The sequence below is a fragment of the Oncorhynchus gorbuscha genome, linkage group LG06, assembly GCF_021184085.1.
Source record: "Oncorhynchus gorbuscha isolate QuinsamMale2020 ecotype Even-year linkage group LG06, OgorEven_v1.0, whole genome shotgun sequence".
Classification (NCBI taxonomy): Eukaryota; Metazoa; Chordata; class Actinopteri; order Salmoniformes; family Salmonidae; genus Oncorhynchus; species Oncorhynchus gorbuscha.
The window spans coordinates 67,218,874-67,233,449 of NC_060178.1; the positions used below are offsets into that span (position 1 = coordinate 67,218,874).

General features: G+C 42.7%; 1 protein-coding gene across 2 annotated transcripts in view; it reads left to right on the forward strand.

The window, feature by feature from the left end:
- Window positions 1–14,576, forward strand: part of LOC124038254 (protocadherin-15-like) — a 275,775-nt gene that overhangs the window by 175,985 nt on the left and 85,214 nt on the right. For both annotated transcript variants that reach the window (XM_046353882.1, XM_046353881.1), the window contains exon 21: window positions 8,830–8,946. In XM_046353882.1, the coding sequence (XP_046209838.1) occupies window positions 8,830–8,946 (117 nt within the window). The remainder of the gene's footprint in view (window positions 1–8,829; window positions 8,947–14,576) is intronic.

Here is a 14,576-nt window from a genome sequence, read left to right on the forward strand (position 1 = left end):
TTTCTGAAAGAAAGGCTGCGTAGTATGCGACCAATCGTCTGATTGGCCCTCTCTGCTTGACCGTTAGACTGGGGATGAAACCCGGAAGAGAGACTGACGGACGCACCAATCAAACGACAGAACTCCCTCCAAAACTGTGACGTGAATTGCGGGCCTCTGTCTGAAACGGCGTCTAACGGGAGGCCATGAATTCTGAACACATTCTCGATAATGATTTGTGCCGTCTCCTTAGCGGAAGGAAGTTTAGCGAGGGAATGAAATGTGCCGCCTTAGAGAACCTATCGACAACCGTAAGAATCACAGTCTTCCCCGCAGACAAAGGCAGACCGGTAATGAAGTCTAGGGCGATGTGAGACCATGGTCGAGAAGGAATGGGGAGCGGTCTGAGACGACCGGCAGGAGGAGAGTTACCCGACTTAGTCTGCGCGCAGTCCGAACAAGCAGCCACGAAACGGCGCGTGTCACGCTCCTGAGTCGGCCACCAAAAGCGCTGGCGAATAGACGCAAGAGTGCCTCGAACACCGGGATGACCAGCTAACTTGGCAGAGTGAGCCCACTGAAGAACAGCCAGACGAGTGGAAACAGGAACGAAAAGGAGGTTACTAGGACAAGCGCGCGGCGACGCAGTGTGCGTGAGTGCTTGCTTAACCTGTCTTTCAATTCCCCAGACTGTCAACCCGACAACACGCCCATAAGGAAGAATCCCCTCGGGATCAGTAGAAGCCACAGAAGAACTAAACAGACGGGATAAGGCATCAGGCTTGGTGTTCTTGCTACCCGGACGGTAAGAAATCACAAACTCGAAACGAGCGAAAAACAACGCCCAACGAGCTTGACGGGCATTAAGTCGTTTGGCAGAACGGATGTACTCAAGGTTCTTATGGTCTGTCCAAACGACAAAGGAACGGTCGCCCCTCCAACCACTGTCGCCATTCGCCTAGGGCTAAGCGGATGGCGAGCAGTTCACGGTTACCCACATCATAGTTGCGCTCAGATGGCGACAGGCGATGAGAAAAATAAGCGCAAGGATGAACCTTATCGTCAGACTGGAAGCGCTGGGATAGAATGGCTCCCACGCCTACCTCTGAAGCGTCAACCTCGACAATGAATTGTCTAGTGACGTCAGGAGTAACGAGGATAGGAGCGGACGTAAAACGTTCTTTTAGAAGATCAAAAGCTCCCTGGGCGGAACCGGACCACTTAAAACACGTCTTGACAGAAGTAAGAGCTGTGAGAGGGGCAGCAACTTGACCGAAATTACGAATGAAACGCCGATAGAAATTAGCGAAACCTAAAAGCGCTGCAACTCGACACGTGACCTTGGAACGGGCCAATCACTGACAGCTTGGACCTTAGCGGAATCCATCTGAATGCCTTCAGCGGAAATAACGGAACCGAGAAAAGTAACGGAGGAGACATGAAAAGAGCACTTCTCAGCCTTTACGTAGAGACAATTCTCAAAAGGCGCTGTAGAACACGTCGAACGTGCTGAACATGAATCTCGAGTGACGGTGAAAAAATCAGGATATCGTCAAGATAGACAAAAACAAAGATGTTCAGCATGTCTCTCAGAACATCATTAACTAATGCCTGAAAAACAGCTGGCGCATTGGCGAGACCAAACGGCAGAACCCGGTACTCAAAATGCCCTAACGGAGTGTTAAACGCCGTTTTCCACTCGTCCCCCTCTCTGATGCGCACGAGATGGTAAGCGTTACGAAGGTCCAACTTAGTAAAGCACCTGGCTCGCTGCAGAATCTCGAAGGCTGATGACATAAGGGGAAGCGGATAACGATTCTTAACCGTTATGTCATTCAGCCCTCGATAATCCACGCAGGGGCGCAGAGTACCGTCCTTCTTCTTAACAAAAAGAACCCCGCCCGGCCGGAGAGGAAGAAGGCACTATGGTACCGGCGTCAAGAGACACAGATAAATAATCCTCGAGAGCCTTACGTTCGGGAGCCGACAGAGAGTATAGTCTACCCCGAGGAGGAGTGGTCCCCGGAAGGAGATCAATACTACAATCATACGACCGGTGAGGAGGAAGGGAGTTGGCTCGGGACCGACTGAAGACCGTGCGCAGATCATGATATTCCTCCGGCACTCCTGTCAAATCGCCAGGTTCCTCCTGAGAAGTGGGGACAGAAGAAATGGGAGGGATGGCAGACATTAAGCACTTCACATGACAAGATACGTTCCAGGATAGGATAGAATTACAAGACCAATTAATAGAAGGATTATGACATACTAGCCAGGGATGACCCAAAACAACAGGTGTGAAAGGTGAACGAAAAATCAAAAAGAAATAGTCTCACTGTGGTTACCAGATACTGTGAGAGTTAAAGGTAGTGTCTCAAATCTGATACTGGGAAGATGACTACCATCTAAGGCAAACATGGGCGTAGGCTTGTCTAACTGTCTGAAAGGAATGTTATGTTTCGAACCCATGCTTCGTCCATGAAACAACCCTCAGCCCCAGAGTCAATCAAGGCACTGCATGTAGCACCCGAACCGGTCCAGCGTAGATGGACCGACATAGTAGTACAGGATCTAGATGAAGAGACCTGAGTAGTAGCGCTCAGCAGTAGCCCTCCGCTTACTGATGGGCTCTGGCCTCTTACTGGACATGAATTAACAAAATGTCCATCAAATCCGCAATAGAGGCACAGGCGGTTGGTGATCCTCCGTTCCCTCTCCTTAGTCGAGATGCGAATCCCTCCCAGCTGCATGGGCTCAGTCTCAGAGCCAGAGGAGGGAGATGGTTGCGATGCGGAGCAGGGAAACACCGTTGATGCGAGCTCTCTTCCACGAGCCTGGTGACGAAGATCTACCCGTCGTTCTATGCGGATGGCGAGAGCAATCAAAGAGTCCACACTGGAAGGAACCTCCCGAGAGAGAATCTCATCTTTGACCACTGTGTGGAGTCCCTCCAGAAAACGAGCGAGCAGCGCCGGCTCGTTCCAGTCACTAGAGGCAGCAAGAGTACGAAACTCTATAGAGTAATCCGTTATGGATCGATCACCTTGGCATAGGGAAGCCAGGACCCTAGAAGCCTCCCCACCAAAAACTGAACGGTCAAAAACCCGAATCATCTCCTCTTTAAAGTTCTGGTAATTGTTAGAACAATCAGCCCTTGCCTCCCAGATAGCTGTGCCCCACTCTCGGGCCCGGCCAGTAAGGAGTGAAATGACGTAAGCAACCCGAGCTCTCTCTCTAGAGTATGTGTTGGGTTGGAGAGAGAACACAATCTCACACTGGGTGAGAAAGGAGCGGCACTCAGTGGGCTGCCCGGAGTAGCAAGGTGGGTTATTAACCCTAGGTTCTGGAGGCTCGGCAGGCCAGGAAGTAACAGGTGGCACGAGACGAAGACTCTGGAACTGTCCAGAGAGGTCGGAAACCTGAGCGGCCAGGTTCTCCACGGCATGGCGAGCAGCAGACAATTCCTGCTCGTGTCTGCCGAGCATGGCTCCTTGGATCTCGACGGCAGTGTTACGAGCGTCTGTAGTCGCTGGGTCCATTCCTTGGTCGGATCCTTCTGTTATGCAGGTGAATGAGGACCCAAAAGCGACTTGGCGAAAACAGAGTTTTTAATCCAGTAAGAAACTTTACAAAACAAAAAGCATAATACTACTCGTAAAGACGAGAACAGACTGGAGACTTGATCGAGAACTGCAGGTTGCCTCGGGAAGGCACTTGAACCTAGCAGACTCAGACACCTGCTCACCACGCAGCATCTGAGGGAAACACGACACGACAGGGCAAAACATAGACACAGCACGGTGAATTATAGATGAGGATCCGACAGGGCAGGTACGGAAAACAAGGAGAGAAATAGGGACTCTAATCAGGGAAAAGGATCGGGAACAGGTGTGGGAAGACTAAATGATGATTAGGGGAATAGGAACAGCTGGGAGCAGGAACGGAACGATAGAGAGAAGAGAGAGCGAGAGAGTGAGAGAGGGAGGGGGAGAGAGAGGGATAAAAAGAGGGAAAGAACCTAATAAGACCAGCAGAGGGAAACGAATAGAAGGGGAAGCACAGGGACAAGACATGATAATTAATGACAAAACATGACAATTATCTACTCCATTTGCCTTTTGTTAATCACACTGTCATCTCAGATTTTCAAAATATGCTTTACAGCCAACGCTAGACAAGCATTTGTGTAAGTTTATCATGGCATAATGACCACTTGCTCAATGTGGTCCCTAACGGCTATTCTTCAACATAAATGCGTAAAACGACGTCACAATGCTGTAGACACCTTGGGGAATACGTAGAAAGTGTAAGCTCATTCGTAGCCCATTCACAGCCATATAGGAGTCATTGGCATGAAGCGGTTTTAAAAAATGCTGCACTTCCTGGTTGGATTTTTATCTGGGTTTCGCCTGTAACATCAGTTCTGTTGCACTCACAGACAATATCTTTGCAGTTTTGGAAACGTCAGAGTGCTTTCTATCCAAAGCTGTCAAATATATGCATAGTCAAGCATCTTGTCGAGACAAAATATCCCGTTTAAAACGGGAACGTTTTTCATCCAAAAATTAAAATAGCGCCCCCTATATCCAACTGGTTAATAACCTGAAACAGATTGCAGGCACTGGTTACAGTGAGAAGTTTTCTCTGGAGTGGACATCTTGATGAAAACCAGTCAATATTCAGGTCAACAAAAAAGTAGAACACTCTGTTTACATCACATACAGGTGGACCTACAACCGCAACACTTCAATAACACTTTACATGAGATCTTCTCTCAGCATTACACGAACATGGCTCTAAATATATACAGCAACATCTCCCCCATAAGCATTCCTGTCACGTCTGTAGATGTTACATCCTTGTTTGGCTACTTCTGTATCATCAAATGAATTATATAAGTGAGTCTCCGAAATGGCTAATATAGGAATGTTATTGATTTCATGAACCTTGTTTCTAAGGCTACATATATTATTATTGGCTATTTTCAGCCATTTCCTGGGTAGTTTGTCAGTGATAGACATAATGTGTAAAAGAGCAACAAAAAAAGGAGAATAAAAAAAAAACATTCAGCAGTCCATTAAAAGATCCTCACCTGTGATAGAAAGACACCCTGTACCCAACAATACTCCCACAGGCCCTGGTCTTTGTTATGTTAGCAATTTAGGCTATGCTTTTACTTCTTGCGGTTCCAGACAGGGCAGGTCGCAGGGAAGAAAGAAACAGCAACAAACAGCAGGGATCTAGACAGCCACAAGCCCAGAACAATCTGCGGTCCCAACCACAAGGGCTAACCATATTGCAAGCTACGTTCAAGCCCTCAAGAAAACCCCTGCTGATGGAAAACTTGAGGTGGCGTTAGCCCTGGTGCTATTCCAGGGCTGAATGACTCATTAGCTTTGTTACTGCAATTATGTGAGGATTTTCAGATGCATGTTTCCCATTCCAATTTTCAGGAGATTAGCCTCTCAATTGAAACTAAAAGATTAAATGCCTCCTGTTTTGGCGCACCGTGTCTCACTATGTTTATGTGTGTGTGTTTGTGTGTGCTCGCGCACGTGTGTGTGCGTGCATGTATACGTCTGTGTGCATATTCTTATGTCTTGAGTTCTTACACTTCACCCACTGATTAGGTGTGCATTTGCTTTATGCAATATTTAGGTGGTTGTGCATTTGCTTTATCAGGGTGTAAGTGGGTTTTATTTAGCCCAACGGCGGAACCACTGACTTCAACTCTGTATTCACAATTTTGACATGGCAGGAAGGGAAGTTTGGTTCCTCAGGTTGTTCCTCTGCAGGCCCAGCCAACCTGTAGATTGAGTTTTTCCTCCGATAAGGATAGTGTTTGATGCAGTTTCCTTGTAGTCACCCAGGAACAGTGTTTGATGGGATAAGGCACAGTATTGCTTATGTTATCACACCCTCCTGGCTGCTATTTGATATGGCCTACATGCATTAAAGTGGGACTAATGGATTCACACGGGGTTCCTATGAGTGGAGTTGGAGGAGACTCTATGATTTTCCTTCTTTCCTCCATTTAACTCCTGCATAGGCTTTTGAAGTCTTTTGTGTTTGATTTGGTCTCGTGTAATTCTAAAGGTTTTCTTGTTTCATTTCAATGGAAGGCCTCACAGTGATTGATTGTGTACTCTATCTGTGTCCTGGGGATCGTATTTAAACTCACACACTTTTCCTTATTTTCTTGCAGTTTCTGAAAACACACTGTAGTGAGGTCCACTACACATGGTTAGATCAGATAGTTTATTCAGAAGCTCTTCTCTCTACCGTTCAGCACCGACCCACTTCAACCATACTATCAGAAATGTCATTACATCATATGAATCAATGTTTTGTTCTATTGCTGCTGCTGAAGATCTTGATTCTATATTATGGTGTCAGTGTTTGGCCTCCATCCCGCAACTGAGAGAGAGAGAGAAAATGTTTCAAAGTCTAATGCAACGAAATGGACAGCGCTTTCTAAAGTCATGATTAATAATAAGCACCCATATGCATATTAGAGCTAATGCATAAGCATAGGCCTATATATGAGGCCAAGCTTGAAAAAAAACAACATAATTATTAAAATAATGATTGTGCTGTTATACAATACATAACCAACCACATATTACACATGGCAGAATTTTTAAAAATAAAACTGATTTAAGATATCTTTGGTACATAATTGGTCTAGTCTAAATTAAACAAATTCCGTTTTGTCCTAAAGTTATAGTGCTTGGTTTAGATTTAGAATAGACTAGTAATTTTTAGTATTTTCCTAATTAATAGACTGACACATTACCTTTAGCTGCAGAATATCTCATCACCCGAGCTTCCATCTCCTACTCTCTCTCCTTCATTCCTATCTCCAGCGCGCAGCAAGAGGGGTTGTCAACAGTTTCATTAAATATGTTTTGTTGCGAAAACATGTTACTATCGATGTTCCTGATGTTCCCGACTAGATTTTACTATGTTTCCCAAATTTATCTCATAGCATACAGAGTTTGGGCGGAATCTCCTGTGGCACTCACAATTACCGGAGTAGCCTACCCAACATGAGTGAAAAATGTACAGGCGGGAAAGTGGCCTCCATTCACTATTCCAGTGCATATGAATGACATGTCTTTTTTGTCTTGCCTATGTTATTGCCCATTTGATAATGGGCCATTTTAAATCTAAACTCATTAAAAAAAATTGTGAGGACAAGATTAAATTGAGAATTGAGAATAGCCTGATGGGTGAAAATATGACCACTTGATGAGAGAACAGCATGTGGGGCGACAGCGTAGCCTAGTGGTTAGAGCATTGGACTAGTAAACAAAAGGTTCAAATCCCCGAGCTGACAAGGTACAAATCTATCGTTATGCCCCTGAACAGGTTGTTAACCCACTGTTCCTAGACAGTCATTCAAAATAAGAGTTTGTTCTTAACTGACTTGCCTAGTTAAATAAAAAAGTGCTGCCTGCAAGGAACAGAGCGCAAGCTTTTTTTGGTGACTTTCTCAAATCACAACTCAAGTTGCGAAATAAATCCAAATCTAGTACATACTGTAGGACCTGTTTCAAATGATCACGTTTACACTCAACATAGCCACTCTCGCTCCGGGAATGGGAAAATATCCCTTGTATTTTATTCAGCTAAGATTAATTATATTATTCTTACTATAAAATCATATAAAATAAAATAATGGCATGGTACTTATAAGCATATCTTGTCTGCCAAATGAATAAGCCTACAGCCTATGGCATGGAGCATAGCCAGAAAACATATAGTAGCACAACTCATATTCTGTTCATCTGAAATAAAGGTTCTTCATCTTATAAAGTTTTTTTAGACCTGCCTAAAATTAATAATGGATTCATTGTGATGGTGTATATTCAATTGATTCATTATACTTTTTAAATGTACTGTAGATGTTCCAAAGGCACGCATCAGAGGCTTGTATGCTGCTTGTATGAGTGGAGCCTGGAGATGCTAAACATGTTTAAGTTCATTATTGGTCAATTAACATGAGAGCAGCAGTCTTTTGCATGAAGACTGACAAAATTGAATGACGACCAAAGCCCTAGTAACATACAGTATCAATCAATCAAATGTATTTTATGAAGCCATTTTTACATCAGCAGTTGTCACAAAGTGCCATACAGATACCCAGCCTAAACCCCCAAAGAGCAATGCGATGATGAAGCAAAAAAAACGAAGAAAAACTTCCTAGAAATGCAGGGACCTATGAAGAAACTTAGAGAGGAACCAAGCTCTGAGCGCTGGACAGTTTTATTCTGGTTGTGCCGGGTGGAGATTATAAGAGTACATGGTGAATTAGGCCAGATTATTCTTCAAGATGTTCAAGTTGATGTTCACTACAGTGTACTAAATGAATACACTGTCCTAGAGCAACGTCTGAGGCCAGACACATTTCCTCAACAATTACATTATTTGAAATAAAGTATTGTGAGACATTTATTTAAGTCACTTAATAATGCTTCCACCGAACTTTGTCAGATAGACATGCAGATCGCAGTTCCAATTGCAGAGGATAAAACACATCTCCAGCAGATTCAGTTTGACCCTGACAAAGCCATGCATAATCCATCATTGAGCTTCAGCATCCCCCTCAGTATTTCTAGTCAGATTCGTCTTTGCAAGACAGCGATGTTTGCTATCACTTGCAGACTGATTGATACATTGTGAGTCTGACAATGGATACAATGAAACTGAATCATGTGATGATTCATGCTCTGACCAAGACTTTCTTTCCTTTACCTCCAAAGCATTGGGGATAGAAAAAGTGAATATTATACATTTATAATAGCCTGCAGTACTTTATGCATCTATTTCTTTTCTTTTTATTGACAGGATATGAATGATTTCTCGCCAGTGTTTAGCCAAGCGCTGTACAAGGGCCTGGTGGCCCCCAATGCAGAGAAGGGAACAGTCATCACCACAGTGTTCGCTGAGGACCAAGACCCTCCTGTGAGTATCACTGACTGCTCAGTGACCAAGGATTCAGATTAAGATTCATATGTATTGGTCTTAAAGAGGATAATGATTTTCACAGCTCATGGCATTATAGTTGATGACACAAATGATTGTTTATTACACAGCGTTGTGAAATACAGCACTACCAGCAAGAACCAATGTTCACTTTGTAAAAATAGCTACCTGATTGTGTTTTATCTGTTCTGTTCCCTCTGTCACAGTTATCATAATGTGATGATTACTTATGTTAAGTACCGTTCCAGTCTCACCCTTCTGTCTATTTGTATCTGTCTTCATTGGCTTTGACATGGCTGAGCAGTTCCACACAGCCTTGCTGGTATAACCAATTTATTTGTGAATTAAATTACACCATATGGCACCAGAATTTTGACACCGTGTTTGTGCTCCGAAATGATTTCCCCTATCACAGGTGAGGCTGCACAGAGGCAGGGGAAATCAGTATAGGTTTTTGTGATTCAGCACACCATACACCACAGATTTTTACTGATTCCCGTTCGCTCTGTCAATAGGACAACAAGGACAATACAAAAAAGAAAATACATTCTGAATCAAATACATGCTAAAGAAAAAGGTTATTTTGTCCCCGGAAAAATTTAGTTCAGCGTCATCAATTCAATGCCAAATTAAGGTTAGTTTATTGGTAGTGTAATCACCTAAATATTTATTTAATAACCCCATAGGTGAGTCAGCATTTTACCTTAAATGCTCTCACACCCTCTCTCTGTTCTTTTGAGACTGGAGTTGTTTTGAATTATATCGAATGCATAGCATTGTTACATGAAAGTGTTTATTCCATGTTAGCTTGAATGGTTACTGTAGCATGTTTTCTGTGTAGAGCTAGTTAGCTTTGAGCTGGGCAAAAGTGGCAGGGTCGAGGATAGAAGATGTATTGAGCCAATTGGAAGCTGGGGTGACCAAGGTAGTCTGAGGGGCCGGGTGGGGAATTTAGCCAGGACACCGGGTTAACACCCCCAATCTTGCATTAAGTATCATGGGCTCTTTAGTGCCTACAAATAACAATACCTTTTGCAGCAAGTTAGCAGTGGGATGCAGTGTGGTATTGCTAGCCAGAAAATGTAGTAGTAATATGTAATAAAAACAGAGACATTTGGGGCTTCTGTGTGCACATCTCTTCCTCACTTTCTTGCAAGTGCGTCTCTCCTTTTTCTCACTTGTTTCTGCCCCTTTCCCCATCTCTTTCTCTCTCTCCCTGGCAGTCTCCTGGCAAGGATTTTTATATAATTGAGGGAACTGTCATTTTTTATAGTCTGCATCATTATATTGGACTCTTCTGTGAATTGTGTCCATAAAAAACAATACAGCTTTCCCTAACAATCCTCATCTGACACTTCTCGAATCTGGCAGCTCGTTATACCCTCCCAGGGGGTCTTTTGAAAAGGACATTGGAATGAAAGGAGATTGGAATGAAAGGATCTCCAGCTGGTTGTGTTCCCACCAGGGCCTATGTTCTCTCATTACTCAAAACTTTTGCACTTAATTTATCTGAATACAGTTGCTTAAAGTGATGTTGTAGTCATTACACAAACTGATAGAGTCACTGTGACCGTGTAGGGGTCCACATTTGAGTTTTATCAACTTCAGATTTTGGAAGAACTGTTCCTCAGGAGCTTCATGAAATGGGTTTCCATGGCCGAGCAGCTGCACACAAACCTAAGATCACCATGCACAATGCCAAGCGTCGGAGGTGTAAAACTCACCGCCATTGTACTCTGGAGCAGTGGAAATGCATTCTCTGGAGTGATGAATCACACTTCACAATCGGGCAGTCCGGCGGACTGTAAAGTTTGGTGAAGAAGGAATAATGATCTGGGGCTGTTTTTCATGTTTCGGGCTAGGCCTCTTAGTTCCAGTGAAGGCAAAGCTTAACGGTACAGCATACAATGACAGTCATGATGATTCTGTGCTTCCAACTGCCCTTTCCTGTTTCGGCATCACAATGTCCCCGTGCACAAAGTGAGTTCCATACAGAAGAACTTGAATGGCCTTCACAGAGCCCTGACCTCAACCCCATCGAATACCTTTGGGCTGACTTGGAACACAGAATGCGATGCCAGGCCTAATCGCTCAACATGAGTGCCTGACTTCACTAATGCTCTTGTGGCTGACTGGAAGCAAGTCCCAGCAATTTTCCAACTACTAGTGGAAAGCCTTCCCAGAAGAGTGGAGGCTGTTATAACAGGAAAGGGGGGGCCTAACCTTTTCACACGTGCCAACAAATGGCTGTGATCATTCTGTAGTGGTCCCTGTTGTGTACCATCAAACCAGTGTGATTAGAACGCTTGATTAGAATGCATATTAAAAACGTCCATTTTCGATTGACACAACAATCAGCATTTGAGCTGGCCACTTTTTTTTCACAGATATATTTTGCAAAAACACAGTTCTTACAAAGTTCTGTCCAGAATGTGACCAGTTTATTTTTTGGATGCAATGTTCAGACAGTGACAGAAGTAGATACAGCATAACACAATCATCCAAACCGGAAAATGTAGGCTAGTGGAAAGATTAACTTAACACAAGCTGTCATATTTGTATAACTTTCGACTGACAGAAACGTACCGTTTAAAATTAATCACATCACCATTGATCAAAATTATTGAGTAAAACACTTTCTAGAAATCAAAAATAACCCGAGGATGGGTAGTTTGTGCACGCCCGAAATGTTTCTTCTTCTTCGCAACAACCAAAGATAAGAGCAGACAAGATTAGTTTGGTCTGTTAATAGTATGTATGTTGAAGGGGGTGTGTCGTCTACGATCATCCACTTCCCTTCATTCGCTTCTGAAAGTTTACCTGATAGATGAGGGAACTATTCTTTCACCTCATTATAACATCTTTGACCTGACAGACGTTTACGTGACACCCACAATGCATTGTATGATGTCAACAAACATGGCGCCACACATAGCTGGCAAATAGCTTAGCTCATTATAATCAAAAGTATTTTACACACATCATAGGTGTCCGTTACAAAATACGCAATAATCGGAATGCATTATGTCACCAGTACTTGAAAACAATTATTATTATTTGTAAGGAAAACAACAAGAAAGGCAAAGCGACCACCAGTAAGAAAATGTTCGAATTCTTGCAAGACTGCGCAGATATATGCATACTTGATCTACGCAAACATGAGTGAAGTGCGGTGGGCTCTCCTCGAAGAAGGTTCAGTAAAGCCTGAAATGGGCTACTTCTATGTGAATTAATGAGGAGGCGGAACACACCTTAATTCAAACTGCTGTTAGAAAATACAACTTGTTTGAAGATAATTAGAAATTGACAAGTTGAAACATAGCCTATAGATAATTAGTAGGCAGCACGTGTTGACTGTCCTGTTGCATAATAATCACATTTTGGAACAGTGAGTGCATTCTGACATGACGTGCATGAAACAACTCACGCTGGGGCGACCATAAGAGATATTTGGAACATTGTGAAATGGCTAATGCCCATAATTTTGGAATGAGATATTCGATGAGCAGCTATCCATATATATTTGGTCATACAGTGTATCTCTCCCTTTCTGTGCATGTGTATTGTCTGTCAGTCTGTCTGTCTGTCTGTTTGTCTGTTTTCTAGTCCCTTTCGTACTCGCACTCCCACACCTTTGTGTCACCTCTTTTTTACTGTAGAAAATATACTGTATGTATTTCTCAGTTACAAAGCTTAAGTAGATGGGTGCATTATGATAAACTCTAGTTCATGGTCACTGAAGCAAACTTCTGTGAGGTGGAGGAGGGCTTAGCCTAGACTGCAGACATACAAACACAGACACATGCACACACGATATCCTCTTTACTACTCCTCTTAATTTTGGCCTTTGTGCTGCATTTTTGTTGAAGAGCACATCAAATCAAATGTTATTGGTCACATACACAAGGTTAGCAGATGTTAATGCGGGTGTAGCGAAATGCTTGTGCTTCTAGTTCAGACGGCAGTAATATCTAACAGTAATCTAACAGTTCCACAACAACTACCCAATACCCACAAATCTAAGTAAAGGGATGGAATAAGAAAATATAAATATATGGATGAGTGATGACCGAGCGGCATAGGCAAGATGTAATAGATGGTATAAAATACAGTATATACATATGAGATGAGTAATGCAAGATATGTAAACATTATATTAAGTGGCATTGTTTAAAGTGACTAGTGATACATTTATTACATCCAATTTTTAATTATTAAAGTGGCTAGAGATTTGAGTCAGGATGTTGGCAGCAGCCACTCAATGTTAGTGATGGTTGTTTAACAGTCTAATGGCCTTGAGATAGAAGCTGTTTTTCAGTCTCTCGGTCCCAGCTTTGATGCACCTGTACTGACCTCGCCTTCTGGATGATAGAGGGATGTACAAGCCGTGGCTCGGGTGGTTGTTGTCCTTGATGATCTTTTTGGCCTTCCTGTGACATCGGGCAGTGTAGGTGTCTTGGAGGGCAGGTAGTTTTCCCCCAGTGATGCGTTGTGCAGACCTCACTACCCTCTGTAGAGCGGAGCAGTTGCCGTACAGGTGGTGATGCAGCTCGATATCAAGCATGAATCAAATCTGATACATTTGTGTCAAAATATGAATATTCAAATGCTTGTAAATGAAAGTGTTTACAGTTTATGCTTATAATACCAGTGCAATGTTTATTATCACAGGCAAACAAAAACCCCAAAACAATAATTATCCATTGTCCATTATCACTAGCTTTGACTTAATAGCATTCCTTTATTGGGCAACTCAAACCTCCTGGTAGAGTATATTTTTCAAGAGATCCTAAAATTAAAAGAATTAACAACATTAGTAATTTAATCTTCTTTAATTATGTTTTAGAGATCAACAACATTTTACAAGTGTGTAATTTCCCACTTTATACACAATTAGTACAAAAAAATGTGTGGTAAACGAGGCTTGGTTTTGCTCATATTCACTTCCTGGTTTTCAACCATCTTTGAATGCATGTTTAAGTCCGATAAAAAACACATGATCATTTTATTAAATGGCATTGATTGAAATGAAAAAATATACCAAACAAAATTAATTTGTTTAATTATATTTCAAATTGGTTGTCAAAATTAGCTCAACTGCTGGAGCTGCCTGATAAAGGGTTAACGACCGAGTGTGTTTACCCCAGCAGAAGGCATAAACCATTTATGGTCTGTGAGCAAAAAGTCAGACAAGGGGAGCTGCTGTAAACCTGAAAGCACTAGTAAAGAGAGTATGATTTTACCGTCAAGGTAGGCCCCATAGAATACTGATGTGTTGGAAGCAATATGAGACCTGCAAAATAAAGTTTATAGTGTGAGGGAAATAGGAAAGGACATAGGTTTATTTATAAAAATATTATATTATATAGGCACACCGTCTCTGACCCTGAGGGCCTTTCAGCTCACACTGCAGTAGCCACATGGCCTCGGGTTCTACTCCTTAGTGATAACTTAAGGTCAGAGCATGTCCTTACATGTTAGGGAACAATATATGGCTGGTGGTGTAATCTGAAATGGTGTGCTTTTATGGGTTGTGCATGGGCAAGATACTTAGCCTATGCCCTATGTTCACCTGAAATGTTTAAGCAGAAAGTGTCTGCTGTATAAAT